Source organism: Vanessa atalanta, chromosome 1 (genome assembly GCF_905147765.1).
Source record: "Vanessa atalanta chromosome 1, ilVanAtal1.2, whole genome shotgun sequence".
NCBI lineage: Eukaryota > Metazoa > Arthropoda > Insecta > Lepidoptera > Nymphalidae > Vanessa > Vanessa atalanta.
Genome location: NC_061871.1, coordinates 11993269 through 12010340, shown reverse-complemented (window position 1 = coordinate 12010340; position 17072 = coordinate 11993269). Strand labels below are relative to the sequence as shown.

The window sequence follows — 17072 nt, the reverse complement described above, 5'->3', positions numbered from 1 at the left end:
GTTAGGTATTGAATTTACAATTGTTACAGACTGTAATGCGATAAAATCCACCATGACAAAAAAAGATTTGTCACCGAGGGTCGCCCGTTGGTGGACCCTAATGCAAGATTTTAAATTTGAAATTAAATATAAAAAGGGAAAATTTATAAGTCATGTCGATTTCCGTAGCCGCAACCCGATCAGGCTCCCAGACCCAAAGCTAGCTCGTGAGGTTAGTCTTATTGAAATTTCTAATGAAAGAGATATTTCACAATCATGGCTAAAATTGCTCAGCAAAATGACTCTGAAACTCAAACTCTTATCTCAAAACTACAATCGGGTGATTTGGATGCTAATCAATATTTAATTAAAAATGATCTACTTCATTATAAAGTTAGTTCAGATGCAAAACCGAAATTGTTTGTACCGAAGGGTTATAGACTGAATATATTAAAATTATTTCACGACGAAAATTGCCACGTAGGTTTTGATAAAGTTAAAGATTAAGAAGAAGATTGCATAAAATTAAAGATTATTTCTGGTTTCCTAAAATGTCATCTTTTATTAAAAAATACATTTCCCATTGTTTGATTTGTGTCGAAAGAAAAGGACCTTCAGGTCCAAAACAAGGGTTTCTCCATCCCATTGAAAAAACTGCTATTCCATTCCATACAATACATTTAGATTGCAGAGGACCCTTCACAGCAACGAGAGAGGGATACAAATATATTTTATTAATAGTTGACGGTTTTACTAAGTTTTGTTTGTTAAGGCCACTTAAAACTTTAAATACCCAAGAGTTAATACCTATCATAAGAGAAACGATTACAATATTTGGTACGCCATCCTTAATTATCACTGATCGCGGAACAAATTTTAGTTCTAATCAAATTAAAAACTTTTTTAGAGAATTATCTATAGAACATCACATGATAGCTACTGGTACACCTAGAAGTAATGGACAGGTTGAACGTTATGTAGCCACAGTAGTTAACATGTTAAGCACTATATGTAACGATTTGTCAGACTGGCCGAATGGGTTATGGAAAGTACAACAATCTATAAATACCACAATCCAAAAATCTACCGGATTTTCTCCTTTGCGCTTACTGATCGGTGTAGAAGCAAATATACCCGTTGTTCAAGCTCGTCTAAACGACATTCTCGACAGTAATAGCTTAAATCCTTACATTGACGTACAAGCTGATCGTGAACTTGCTAGACAACGTTTACAGCAGATTTCAAAAAAAATTCAAAGATCGTTTTGATTCTGTCAGGCGAAACAATATAATCTATAATGTAGGTGATTTAGTTTACGTTAGTCAGGATCACAGACGCAATGATAAATTAAGACCGAAATTTAAGGGCCCCTATGAAATTACTTCAATTCTTTCTAATGATCGTTACGCTTTAAAAGGACTCGGTAATTTAAGAGATACTGTGATTGCAAAGTCGCATAAAACATTAAATTTTAAATTATTGTTAAATATATAATAAAAATAAATACAATTTCGATTAGCCCTTTCTGAAGTTATTATTTGGAATAAAAAGAAAATATTATAAAATGATTGTTTAATTTTTATAATTAAATATAAAACATTAATGTTCGAATAGTATTAAGACAATTGTTATCGATAATACATAAAACATCTGTTAATAAATCATTTAATTTGATATTAGTATATTATTTTTTTTCTAGATTATAAGTTATAAATAAAAATTAAAGTTATATTTTTAAAATACAATTCTTACAAAATTTTATTGTTATAAAACATCTGTTATTGAATCTTTAATTTGATATTTGCACAATTTTTGCTATATTATTTTTTTTCGAGTTATAAATTTAAATTGGGTAGGCTGCTGGTAGGCCATGATTTGGTGCTGATTAGTTACTCATCCTCCAGCGGGTGAATGGAATCAGTATGTCTATGTTATTGGCTGAAACCTCGCTGGTAGGCCGTGATTTGGTACTGGTTAGTTACTCACCCCCAGCAGGTGAATGGAATCAGTATGTCTATGTCACTGGCTCAACTGTTTCGCTGTTAGGCCTTATACTTGGTGCCAATTATCTCACAAGCAGCGAGTGAATGTGATTGGCATGTCTATGTATCTGGCTCAAATACAAATCTTATATAATATTTCAAAATCTAATTCTCGCAATTGTATGAGAAAGAAAAACAAATTGTGCAAATAACAAGTTAATGTTTCAATCAAATGAAACGTAAAAAAATCTTTAAATTGTTACAACTTTTTTACAGTTATTCCTTTTGGTTATTAATACTTCTTTATCATTTTTGTTCCACTATTAATTTCAATTATTCAAGATTGTCAACTATTACGATATTTTTATTCGAGTAGTCCTTCGTGGACGAAGTACTGTCAGTATGGCCGTGATAGATAGTTGTATAAAATTATCAATATAATTAATTATTGTGACTTAATATTATTAAAATTATATTATTTTTCAGTGTAGTATTTATTTAAAATAAAAAGTTTTTAATAACATAATTAAAAAACGTAATATGACAACTTTGACACTTAATTTTTGTATAAATACCCCTTGTAAGTATTTTACCGGTCTCTTTTGGTGGCGATCTGAAGTGTCAACATCTACGAGATACGTAATGTATTTTTATTTTTGCTAGTGTTAGTAAATTATTATTTTAAAATATTTGTGTATAAAAATAATACTAATATTTCCCTATAGTTGTTATTGCTTGTTAAATTATGGATGAATATATGAATTGTGTCTTTTGCAATTATCAATATACAAAGTTAGTATAATTGTATTTAACTAACATGATTGTATTTTTGGACATTGAAAAAGAGTAACTACTGAGTTTCTTGCCGGTTCTTCTCGGTAGGATCTACATTCCGAACCGGTGGTAGTTTTACTTTAAAATAGTTGGTTAAATGACGATAAAAGCCTACTTGAATAAATATATTTTAATTAAGGTAATTGTTTGGTTTTATTGTAATTATTAATTATAAATTGAATAAAAAAATCTAACACATGCATGTCATAAGCAAATCGAACATATTCAGAAAAGTTTCATTAATAAATAAATTTGACATAAATTGGAGAACAAAAATTTACAAAAAAATCATTGCTAATTTTATTAACAAGGAATAGACCAGATGTGCGACCTATCAAATTAATTTTTTAATCTAATTATCTTAAATAAAAATCTTTATAAATCTCGACTCGTAAAACCTATAAAAGCAAATATATTTATTGAGATAATTCCGTTAACCTTAAACAAGATACCTCTGCTGTGAACCGCTGAAGAGTTAGGTATCGTGTTGATACCAGATGATGCTGCAGCTTCAAATCGGGCTACCACGTTATTTTAAAATTATTGACGACCTCCGTGATCGAGAAGTGTGTACACCGGTTTTCATGGGTACGCCACTCCGAGGTCCCGGATTCGATTCCATGCCGAGTCGATGTAAAAAGAGTTCACTAGTTTTCTATGTTGTCTTGGGTCTGGGTATTTGTGGTAGCGTCGTTACTTCTGATTTTCCATAACACAAGTGCTTTAGCTACTTACATTGGGATCAGTATAATGTATGTGATGTTGTCCAATATTTATTATTATTATTGAAGTCACAGCTAATAAAATTTTCAATCGACTAGACCAGTAGTTGCTCACATCCATTCAGATTACAACAGATTTATTTTCATCACTAAGAACATTCTCGAGCAAGTCACCTTTCAAACAATAAAAAAAAAACTAAATAAAATCCGTATAGGTACTACGATGCTGACAAATACACACGTCAAACTTTTATCATCATACTCAAAACTTCAGTTCTAATTGGGTGTACAAGTGAGCAACAAGTAACAGTACAATTTGTTGTTTTTTATTGTTAAGTATTATTTACTTTCTCTATAAAATATATTTTCGTTTCGTGTCGTAATTTCTACGCAGTGATTTCATTTAGGTTTACCTCCTAATTTAGAGAGTTACTCTAAAAGTGAGGTCGTATTTTTCACATAATATATACCATATTATCATTACGGATATATTTTATGGCACGTAGTACATTAAATTATTAGTAATTCTAAAAGAAAAATATCTTTGTATGGAAAACCCAGCTCCTACATGAGAATAAAACGCAAAACCTAATCTCCAATTATATAATTCCTTATATTACGCCGAGCATGGCCTAAGGACGGACCATATATAAAAAGGTATCGAAGATAGGATTACCTGCAACCAAGATGTTTTGAATTTGATGCAGAGAAAATGTACAAAAATCTCGAATTAAGAAATTGGCTGACACGGGGCCCGACGTGGGGAAATCGATTAAAAGGTTATTGTAAGAATTTGTAATAAAAGAAAGACAAACATATATTTGGGTCAAAAATTATCAAATAATAAAAAAATACACTTTCATTAATAATCTAAATACATGTTTCTTATTATTATAATAATATACTGACGCAACAAAGTGTACACTATACGCACCCTACTCACACAAGGGAGTAGAGAGCGCAGGCGGAGGAGTCTGACGGCTTAAGAGAACGTCATGCCGTGTGCTATCACGGCAAACGAGTCATACTTATCCCCAAGGTGCGCCAGTAGTTATTAAGTACATCAATAAAATATTTCTTTAAGAATAATTTTATACTAGAATATTTCCTACCGATGGCTTTTTCCAAGAGGAGAATTATAGAGCAAGCGTTACGTATATTGGTACTATCTTTAGGTAAGTGTCAAATATTAACAACATAACTTTTCAGATAAATGATATACATATGTACTTTCGCATACAATACGAGGATTCATGGTTATGTATTAGATAAAATGTATTTTATCTGTATATACCATAAAAATTCTAGCATCCCACGTGACCGCAACATACCTGTTCGTTAAATGTAAGTACATATATGAATATGATCGATTAATTGATAAACGTATAGGTAGCCATTTTAACCACGGAGTAAATAAACAACTTTGACATTGAATTAACGCGATGTCATTGGTGACGCGGTGGACGCGAGGTCTGAATAAAATCTGAGATCTTATTTATGAATTCGTGTAAAATTCTCCTTTTGGAAATAAAATTAAAATTGCTATTAAACAGTTAAATGGAATAGTACTGTATCATACATTCAGATATCAATTGAGAATTGTGTGTGCATAACATGGCACAGCTATTAGCAAATCGTATGTAATGCGTAAATCATAGGTTTATAGAGGTAGGTTCTATGCAATTGCCCTTATAGTGTTAAATATAATATATATTAATTAATATGGATTGAAGACTCAGTATGATAATACTGTAGGTAAATATTAAAATAAAGTTATCTTTTATATCTAAGTACGATACGATACGGTTGTTTATGTTAGTGTCTACAAATAGGGGTTGCTTCTTGCGAAAGATACTATAAAAGCGAGAGAGAGAGTAAGTGCACCACGCCACCGTTCATTAGATAAGGACGCAGTATGCCAGCTGGCCCTCTCATTAAAAGATGTGATAATAACAAAATTGCGATTCAATTACAGAATTTTCTGAGTATGCAGATGTTGATCCGGATTTTGCGAGCTATGAGAACAACTTCTCCAAAAAATCAGTTACCGTTAACCGATTGGCACAAAAATATAAAATACTAATTTAATAAATAAAAATACTAATAAAATACTAAAAAAAATAAAATTTTAATGTGCAGAAGTAAGATATAAATCAGTTTAAATTCCTCATTTCTTCCTCTAAAACTAATTTTCAGACTAAATGTCGGACTGTTCTTGACGCCGAGAACTGTAAATCCATTGTTTGAGTTTTAAAAATGTGTATGTAAAATTGACACACAAACAAACATGAAAATTGAATGAAAATCTTATTAGAGACACAATGTGAAAGATCACATTAGATTGTCAGTAGGCTACTGATATTCAGAAGGTTTCCCTCGAGTACGACTACGTGTGTGTACATAACATCAATGTAAATATAGTATTGTACATATATATAGGCTCTTAATTATGTTGACAGTTGAAATATGTAAGTTCTTTAGTTAGTGTAGTTTTGTTCTATGAATTTCAAATTATACAGCTTCAAAGCTAAAAGCTAAATGTCTGGTAGAGCTTTTTATATTCAGTGAGTCAAATTAAATTGAGATTAGATAAATGTGTTAATATTCGTCGATTACATATACTTACTTACAATAGTGATATACAGCTAATAGCAAAATGTATGGCACAGTTTTTTGATGTGAAACATCTATTAAGGCGCTCTCTTGTGTCGTCATGCAATGCCCCCTCTCCAACGCCGCTGTCCTTTGAGTGTGTGTGACGCGTATATATACTTCGATACTTCTCCATGTCTCCATGTATAAAGCATACGCAGTAAAAATATATTTATTTTCATCACAAAACTAATCTCCTTTTTTTATAAAATGCTGTAAGAAAATTTAATCATTCCTTACAATCATCATCAATCATCAGTCATGATCCTTAGTCGTAGTTATACTGGCTCATTAGCAGCCTGTAAACTTTCCCACTGCTGGGCTAAAGGCCTCCTCTCCCTTTAAGGAGAAGGTTTGGAGCATATTCCACCACGCTGCTCCAATGCGGGTTGGCGGAATACACATGTGGCAGAATTTCGTTGAAATTAGACACATGCAGGTTTCCTCACGATGTTTTCCTTCATCGCCGAGCACGAGATGAATTATAAACACAAATTAAGCACATGAAAATTCAGTGGTGCCTGCCTGGGTTTGAACCCGAAATCATCGGTTAAGATGCACGCGTTCTAACCACTGGGCCATCTCGGCTCTTATATATATACTGGCTCACTCACCCTTAAATGTCACAATGCTCTATGTACTGCTGTTTGGCGTTAGAATATCTGATGAAGGATAGCGCAAACCCGTGGGGGTAGATACTTGAGGATTTCTTTATTTCAAAAAAATATTTCTAAAATCTTAAATTTCTATTTTTCAATCGCCTGGTTTTTTGTATTCGACAATAATAATATTATTTTTATTATATTGAAAAACTCGTCAATAGCTGCTATCTTTAATTATGTTTACATGGTATCAATAAATGTGTATTATGGTTACACATAAATGATCTAAGCCTTCTGTGAATTTAGAAATGACTGCACAAGCTACAGCTAAAAGCAAAATGCTTAACGAGTTTTTTCGTCTTTTATATTTAATTAAATGGGCGCAAGTAAAAGTGTAAGCAATTTCCTCAATAGTCAGTAGACAATTATCTTCATCTCGTGATAACGTCTTCCTCAAGTATTTGCGAATATATAATTTTAAAATATCATCCAAATGCTTCTCCAGGCTCCAATCCCGGATTGGAACCAAAAAACGTTTGTTAATTTTACTAAAAAATCAGTAGCGGCCCAGAATACAAAAGTTAAATTAAAATCCTAACGTGTTGGCTATATATGGTGTAGTGTGTTAGTCAAGTGTATGCTAGTGTCGTTCTATGAGTAAAATGCGTGCGTGCGTGCGTGCGTGCGTGTGTGTGTGAGGGTGCAGTGAAATTTTGAAAAGACAATCACGCGAAATTTGAATGCTTAATCAGCGAATCATGTCACTTTTGCTAACGCTATTTCGATCTACCCCAGCAATACAGATGTGGTTATGGCGGTAGAAAACGGATGAGTTGCAGGTAGCAAGTTCCACACCACCGATTAAGCACATGAACACGAGACACAATCATTAACTCGATTCGTTGATTCAACAATACTTTAAGATATAACAAAATAACAATATATATATATATGCATTACAAATAATATTTCGTTCCATAGAGTAGAATATTATTTATTACACCGTCGATGTTTCAGCCCTCTTTATTAAATATGTACTACCTAATGCAAATAGCTTCACCCTCGTAGATTCTAGTTTACAAACGTCTTCACTTCGTATCTATTGATTATATGATTACGAATACAGAGTCTTATAAATTTTAAATACAGCACTCAACAGGTATTTGGTAAAAATACATAACTAGTACTTTTGTATTCTATCGACTCTTCAAGAAAAATCCAGAATCTAGCTCAAATGTTCAACTTAAAGTACGGGAAAACCCAGTCGATGTGAAGACTAAAATATACCTTATTTATTCGGCTAAAGGTCGTTTGTTCCATTGAGTTGTTTGTAGAGTGCCTTATATTTGGAGCTTGTGGAGGGTCATTAGTATTCATTGTTATTTGTTTTTATAAACTTTATGTTTCTGCATACATAGCTGTACCTATTTAATAAATCTTTTGGTATACACCTGCACATAGGGCCTTTCTTATCTTAGCGATTTGTTATATCAAGCTACTATATATTTTAATGAGAACTTATTTTCACTGAAACTATTTAATGTCCAAGAGCTCATATTTGGTGCCAAGAGTGAAAAGCCGCTACTTCAGTATTGTATGTATTGTGCAGTACACACTTCTTGTGTGTACTGCACAATACACATACCAGAAGACAAGTGCGACACTTATTGCGACAATTACAACATTTACCTATTAGACGTTTGAAAGGAACCTCTTAATGTACAGCTTTCAGGTATCAATTTGGATCGCTTGTCAAAAGAGAATTCTATGGCATTGAGTAGTTTTTTTACGGTAGTTTTTAAACCACACATATGAAATTTGAGAGAAGGAGAATAATTTACTGTGGATACGGACGCTAGTAGTACCGAAATTGTGATGTATTCTCTGAAATCAAGGAATGCCAGAAGAAAAATTATTATGTTATTGTGAACACGGTACAGGTCTTCTGTAAGCTATATTTGATTTTTTCCACAGTTCTACCTTGATAAAGATACACTTATTATAAATTTAATAAAAGCAGAGAACCTATATAAATATTACCTATATAAATTACGTAATGGTTTTAAAATTACAATTGAATTAATAAAAGGGATATTGAGTGGCGGCTGAAACGTTACATTTCCGCTTCTGCGACTCAATTTTAAATCGTCTTTTTAATTAAAAATATTTTGTGTAGTAACGCCGCCTCTATATTTTGAGCAGATGACTTTTGTGAGGTTCTTTTTCATCAAATAACTGTGTTCCTATCTACCTACCCTATTCATTAATATTAAATATATATATATATATATATATATATATATATATATATATATATATATATATATATACGTAAAAGATATCACTACCAAATTTTAGCTTTGTAGAAGTTATAGAGTTCAAAAAATATTTATCAAATACAAATATAAATATATACTTACACTGTATAAATATAGAATATAATTATAATATACGGTAAAGCATAAAAAGGTATCGTAATGAAACATTTGACCTTCCAGAATATCATAGAATTTGTTTTCAAACACTTCACGTTACAGTAATCCATAGCATCATAGTTGCCCACAAATTTAATTTCAGATAAACAATTATTGCTATTCAATAATGTATAGTATGACCATGTAATACATATCAAAATGGCATGTGTTTTATGACATGAAATATATCATCGAGAGTTCCTTTCCTATTCGAACACCCGGACCCTGGTTGTTGCCACCTGCAGGGCTCGGTGCAACGTCAATGCATCTGCGCGCATGTCCGCTCGCATGCGCTTTATAATGATACCTAAAACCTCAGTTGAATACAAATAAACATAGAAATATACCGCTTGAGCCTGAAGTGCACCGGTAACTGTAAGACTCGGGTAAGTTTTATTTATTGTTTATGAATCATGTTTAGATCTTCATAATTAACAACCTCGTCTTAAATTTGGCCTTATTATTGTTTTCATCAACTTCGAATTACCTAGTATAACGTTGATTGTCATTCGATAGGTACATTTAAATCTATATCAATTTTTTATTGATTTTGCTCGATTAAGCAATGGTACTCGTCCTACTGAATGCAGTTTTTATCAACCCTTAAATTAGTCGTAATATAATTCTATTCAATTTAGTATAGTTAATACTATGATATTTAAGTCTATTTTTGATAAGATCAGCTGTAGAATGGTAAAACTGCTGCAACTCCGTATATATTTTATGTGTGTTATACCTAATACATAATATGTCTGTTTTAGCAATTAATAAACAAACATAATCTGGTATTCTTTTTTAAATGATACTTTGAAAGTCTTCTATTTCATTTAACAATTCATTCACGGCTTTCTATTAATATAATGAAATAATACATCTTTAATATCGCTTAGATTCAATTTGAGGGCAGGAGTATAGAATTAAAAATAAATAAACAACTTAGACCTTGAACTGACATGACTTCATTGGTTGAGATCTAAAGTAGTCTATGATATTCATTATGGATTCATTCTCAAAAAACGCCGTTTTGAATGTTTATGAAGTTGTAATTTAGGAAGTAGAAGTGTATTTAAGTAATTAAGTGGAATAGTTTTGTATTACGAATTGTTGGAAGAACCTTTAGTAGTGCATAATATAGCAGAAATATAAGTTTCGGTAATCTCTATTTCTTCTGTTGGTATAGTTGGTGATGCCATAAATATATATTTTATTTCAGTATAGGAACATACTTTTCATTGTAATTTTTATAATTTATTATAATTATAAGTTAATGTACTAACATTACTTGAATAAGATTTATACAACTTAGAGATAAAATTTTAAGAATATTGCGAATGTTATTTACATGATTTATCAAATTTTGACATATTTTCTGAACTGTATTATTTGCATATTAGCGAATGTATGATCGTGTTCTAGCTTTAAAAAAAAAGAATACATCAAACATGAAAGTCTATGCTATGTGTCAAATTTGACAAATTTATTAGTTTAGTTTACACCACAATAGAAAGCCATATGTTTTGTGCCGGTTTTAATATTATATTCAAATACGTTAACTGCTTTCAGTAAGATAATAAATTGTCTATTTTAAAAATGGATGAAGATTTAGACATCCTCGAAAAAGCGCTATTAAATCTCGAAGCCACAGAGAAGGAAGCAGAAAAATCGAGCAATCATGAAAGACTTTACAAGAACTGGGGCAAATTCGGAAATCAAGAAGAAAGACGAATGCGTCTTTTGGAAATTCAAAAAGGGCAATTATTTTTAAATAATTTCTAATAAAAATTATTATTGTTAATGTTATTATTATAATACTGTTAAAATTGTGATTCACGACTCGGTGTTTTATAGAATTGTTTATTATTAAATTGCAGCAATAGAAATAACAAAATAGATAGATTTCGGGGCATCTTGGATCTCGTGAATTCCGATGATGATAGTAAATTATTCAAACCATACAAGAAGGTAAGCAAACCCAAAGAATTAAAAAAAAGTAGATCTATTTTTTTTTATATATAGTAATCTTTTTCATACGAAGAATGAAATTAAATCTATTTAATAATCTAAATAACCATGAATCTTATTGCAAATAATTAATTAAAATATCTTATAATATTATAAGCACATAGCAAAAATAACAATAATATAAAGTGTGTCATACTTACATGTATTATTGCTTTTATCTTAAAATAATCATTTAATACCAAGATTTAAACAATATTGTTTCTCTAACACAAACACACATTAATAAATTAAACTTCAATGTTATGCTAACAATATCTGAATACATTAAAAAATAATTATGATAGAATAACCTTTTAAGTTAAATAATGATTCGAACAGTTCATTCTATTACAAGTTCAATGATCTCATATATGGAAATCATAAGTACAATTAATATTCAAAAGAAAGATGATGTTGTGGAACATAGATTTACCAACATACCTCATGATTTCTTGAATGTGTCACACATTAAAACATAACATCATCCTTTGAATAGAATACTTTTATAATAGATAAAATTTAATATGAATAAGTTTATAATTAGGTCTGTTTAATTTATGTACTTTTAGGTTCCATACAGGCCAAATATATATGTTGCTGGATTTCATAAGACCTGTCTTACATACAGTAATGTCCTTATGCTATCAGAATGGATGATTGAAAAGCCGAGAGATTTTAGTAAGAACTGGTATGTGGTGCCTTGTCCAAAAGGCATGCGGTTGCTCGCTGTTTCGAATCATGTAAGATTTTTATGTATTGTTGTAATATTTACACAATTTGTGATGTATTAGGTTACTCAATTAAGAATATTGTGGCAATTAGTGACAAATGACCACCCAATGATAAGTGGTCACCAGTGCCTATAGACATTGGTGCTGTATTGAATTGTAACCATTTCTTGCACAATTAATGCACCAACCTTGGGTAAAGAGGTGTTATGTCCCTTATGCCTGTAGTTACACTGGTTCAGTCACCCTTCAAACCTTAACATAACAATACAAAGGATTTATTGCTTGAGACTAGAATATATTATGAGTAGGTGGTACCTACCAAGACAGGTTTGCACAAACCTACCACAAAATAAATGATCTTAATTAAAAAATTACAAGTACCTTTCAATTGCAAACGGGATAACTTTAACCACTAATTACCATTAACTGCAATTTCCTGCATTTTCAATTTTATTTTTAGGGAACAACAAAGTTCTATTCAAAGTATGGACATTTTAAATTTGAGCGTCACACTGGTCTGCCAGGAGGAAATCCATACAATTGCTACCGCAAGAATTGCTGTGTATTGGACTGTTTCTTCTGTGAAAAGACAAACACTATGTATTTACTGGACTTGCTTGCCTGGAACAATCAGCCAATGACTGATGGAGAGGTAAACTAATATTTAAGAAATTGTACTTTAGGGTTAAGAGTAACTCATATCCCGGAAGACAAGTGGCTTGACAATCTTATCATGTCCACTTCCTGTTGCGGTTCTCCACTCTCAAGTGTGTCCCACACATACTATATTACCCTTAGTTGCTATATATTATTAAATAGTTTATGTTTTCTCATTTTGTATATACACTTCTTCAATTAAACATAAATTACAATACGTCAAATATTTATAACTATTAATTATTGCATACTGTTCAAATGCTATGTCACATCGTAGCATGTATTATAAAATTGTCCATATTATAGACACATTATTTTATATGTTGCAGACCGAATTCCGTCATTATTGGATGAAAACTCAGCTAGAAGATTTTCCGGATACAAAAACAATCAATAAGAAAAACAAGGTTATCATAAAAATACTCCCCATGATGCCATGTACAAATCATTTCCTCAGCTAGTAAGCATATTCATTAACAATTTTTATTTGAAAGTCTATTTTTATTTAAGAGTTAATTTTTATTTGATTGTGGGTTTAAACCTAGGCAAGAACCCCTGAATTTCAAGGTTCTTAATTTGTGTTTATAATTTATATCACATTTGGTGGTAAACGAAAACATTGTGAGGACTCATGGACGTGTTGGATGTGAATCTGCCATATGCTTGAGGTAACCAACCTGCATTGGAACAGTTGCAAAGCTTCTCTTCAAAGGGAAATGAGACCTTAGCCCAACAGTTTGACGTTCACTTTTATATGAGTACAGTGATTTATTATAGATCTCACAGATCATAAGACAATTGAATTAAAACTTGCTTAAAGGTAAATTCTAACTATTTGTATGCCCAATTACAAAATAAAATTTATAACAGAACAAGCTTTATAATATAATAGTAATGTAAAATGCTTAAATAAAAAAAAGTATAACAGTGTATTAGTACAATGCAATTTAAAACATATTTTAACACTACATTTTTCATCCTATTTGTATCAAAAAAGGAAGCCTTTGTCTAGCATTTTAATTTTTGTTGATACTATAAAAATATAGTTAACAGGGTATTGTGTGATTTGATATTATTAATAATACAGTATATAGTTGCGTGTGGCACTGACAAGCATATTTAATCTAGAGTGTAACTTGTTCCTCAACATAATTACTCATTTCAGTATGGGCTTTAAAGTTTGCCTGGAAAAGATTTCTTATTGCGATAATTCCATTTGTACACTTTGTTTTTTTGTTTAAGTTTACTGGTCCTATGGTGTACAATAAAGAGATTTGCTACAACAACTATTTTATAACATTGAGAATTAATTTTTATTATTTTCAACAGCTTACTTAGTGCATATCCTCAATTCGAGAATAATACTCCACCACTAGATGGCTTGCTTTTCTATCACAAGAGAGCGCACTATGTCGCTGGGGAGACTCCTTTAGTCGGTTGGTTGTACCCTTACATGATACCCGAAGTTCTTGGAGAAGGTAAATGTTATTAAAAAAGTTTTGATAGCCAGTTCTAATGTTCTTGTTATGTATAAAAAAGGTTTTTAAATCAAGTATTAACTGGGTAGTTGAAAAGGACTTAAATTTTTCAGATGTATTTTATTTTTGTTTTTTCTTATTACAGATATAATAATACATCCAGAGTACATTGATGAAACGCCAGAAGGTTACGTGAATCAAGCTGACTTTATTCAGAAGTTTGAAATTAAATATTCAAAGAAAAACAAACGACGGAGCAGTAATATTAAGATGGATATGGACTCTAATAAGATTGAGGTATTCTAAAAATATCTAAATAATTTTTAACGAAGGAAAATAAACAATACTATTGCTTAGATATGTGCATTCTTCCAGTTGTAATTGTACCGACCCACTTGACTTATAAGGTCTTCAATATTACTTTTTCTAAGCAGAGGTTAACATCTTAAACTTTAATACTTAATGATTGAAGTGAATTATTAATAATTTCATGATTTAATGTTAATTCATTTCAGACAACTACTACAAATGAAACTGTTAACATAACAATGGAAGACGAGAAAGAAAAGTGTGATAAAGAAAAAGATGTGAATGAGTCTGAAATGAAATAAATATTTAATATGTATATGTTAATCATATATGATAATTGTTGATTGTAGTGTGTAGTATTGACTTATATAAATTAATCACTTGACATTCTAATGAAAAATATATACATTACAAAATCTAAACTTGATGTTGTCTTCGTTGGTCAAATAAACAGGGCTGGGTTTAATTGTTTGGATAAACGACATAAAAAAAATTATACTCTTAATAATTTATTTCCATTAACGGTCTCCTAAATTCGGCCCTGCAAATACTTACATTATGTATGATGAAAATGGAATGGATTCCTATTAAATATGTTGATTTAATTATACTACACATATTTGTAAAATGCTTTTGTATACCACATGCTAAAGTGCCCAGATTGTTAGCAAGTATATGTTTGGTACAATGCTTAAGAAATGTTAATAATTTAGGAATAAAAAAATATTAAACGGTCTTTGTTTTATTTATCTGTTCTACCACTAGTTTCTGAAACGCTGATCAAAGTAGGAAAGTAAGATTGTTATTGGTCGACTATTGCGTCATAGACTACTAACGACCAATGAGCATTCGTATTAGAAATTTGGCTTTACTGGTAGGACTGGAGGGCTATACTGGTAGCACCTTATCAATCACATATGGATAAGGTGTTACCGATATTATTAAGAAATTTTGGGTGGATAAAGCTCACTGTTAAATATGTATTTTTAATTTAGCTTCATAAAAAGTTTCCCGCCATGTCGTAATTGCATCAGGTAACAACTTATGTTCTGAATAATTTAAATTATACCAATTACTGTATTAAAACATGTAATACTCTAGTGTCGATTATGTATCGATTACTTTATATTACTGTGTTATTATGAGGGCATCAGTAAAGATACTACCCATTTAAATTCTTCTGGCGTACTTTTATCATAAACATTAAGAAAGTCTCATAGACAAACAAAATTTAATACCGTTATTAATTTATTGGGCACATTGCACATAATCTCTTGTATTGCAATATGGTGTGGTTTTAATGAATTTCTATTATTTTTCATTAAGTTGATAATTGAATGAAATTGATTTTCCTACAATAAAACTTGTGTCCAATATTGCACGACTCATAACATCAGACTACTTTACGCTCAATTTTTTTACAATTTCTTTATTAATTTTTCTGGAATACGTTGCGTCGCCCGCAAAAGTGCCATTAAAATTTTTTGCAACTACTGGTGAATAAGCTAATAAGATTAGTTGTGGTCACTTTGGTCAGTATAACAATCAAATATTTGATCCACCAATATAATTAGCGTTCACTGTATTATTTTATATTCGTTTTGTAAATTCAAATACATTGGTACGCCATTTTATTTCATACATTGGTTATCAAATTCACGACACGATATCGTTATATTTAGAGTAGCAATATTACTGCGCCGTCAATTTGTATGTGTGGATAGTTCGACAATCGAAGTTATGAGATAAAACCTGCAGGGTTATTTGCCGATCATAAATGAGAAGTAAGCAATCGCAATGAATATTAAGGAAAAGTCGTAAACTAACTCAATAACAAAAAATTGTAATAGATTCTTGCGCTAACTGTGTATCCAATAGATACGTAATTAAATATTTTAATCAATTTTGATATTTCAGATTTTTCCTTTTTGTTTCATGGATGGAATCTTGTGGTAATTTATTTTAATTTCATTTTACACACAACACCCGAGACCATTTACAAAATTATGCTACTTACATATGTTTAAAAATACAGTGTTAATTTTAACGCATTATGGTCTATTCGGTAACATATTAAAGTGCAAATTTCGAGGTCCTAACTCAATAAGGCCTGTTTTTCTTATAACGAAAGTTCACAGTTAGCTAATTTTGAGACTTGTCGCATATGTTGAAATCGGTAAGAAAAATTAAATTACAAAACCTGTATTATATAAATTTGCGAGCTGAAAGGAGTTAACAAATATAAAAATAGATACGTAGAAATGTGATACAACATAACGAGAGCAAGCTATTGTACGTTCAGTCCGACTAAAGTACGAGTATGTATTGTAGCGAACATCGTCAAGTTGGCGCGTCGATTAAATGTGCCGTACAAAAAATGCTCGTAAAAACAACGTAAATATCTTACTTTATCGCTCTAAAGCTGTTCGTCTGAAATGTCGCTACGTCGCGTGTAATACAGCCTCGATTTGATAAGAAGTATTAAGAAAAGAAATGTTATTTAATTGACTATCGTTTAAGTAGATTTCGTTTTGTTATTATTAATATACTATTACTAATAATTGTAAGTAAGTAAGTTTATAATCTACATAGGATTATGTACCAAAGTTTAAACCTACAATAACAATAACATAACCTTCGGGCTTAACATG

General features: G+C 30.9%; 1 protein-coding gene across 2 annotated transcripts; it reads left to right on the top strand.

Annotated features, from left to right (window-relative positions):
• The first annotated feature begins 9495 nt into the window (after positions 1–9495).
• LOC125063923 (snurportin-1) lies at positions 9496–15157 on the top strand. Of its 2 annotated transcripts, XM_047670637.1 has the most exons (9): positions 9496–9631; positions 10809–10996; positions 11117–11207; positions 11816–11986; positions 12438–12629; positions 12964–13094; positions 13964–14112; positions 14258–14409; positions 14628–15157. In XM_047670637.1, exons 2-9 carry the CDS (start codon positions 10836–10838, stop codon positions 14721–14723), a joined length of 1143 nt encoding a protein of 380 aa, XP_047526593.1. In that variant the 5' UTR covers positions 9496–9631; positions 10809–10835; the 3' UTR covers positions 14724–15157. The 2 variants fall into 2 exon arrangements, with proteins under 2 accessions (XP_047526593.1, XP_047526584.1); XM_047670628.1 differs by lacking the exon at positions 9496–9631 and having other exon boundaries at positions 10715–10996.
• Positions 15158–17072: the final 1915 nt, after the last annotated feature.

Coding starts and splice junctions, on each gene's coding strand:
- LOC125063923 (XM_047670637.1), top strand. CDS start 10,836: ATGGATGAAGATTTAGACATCCTCGAAAAAGCGCTATTAAATCTCGAA. Junction 13,095..13,963: donor ACAAATCATTTCCTCAGCTA/GTAAGCATATTC, acceptor TATTTTCAACAG/CTTACTTAGTGCATATCCTC. Junction 14,410..14,627: donor TGGACTCTAATAAGATTGAG/GTATTCTAAAAA, acceptor AATTCATTTCAG/ACAACTACTACAAATGAAAC.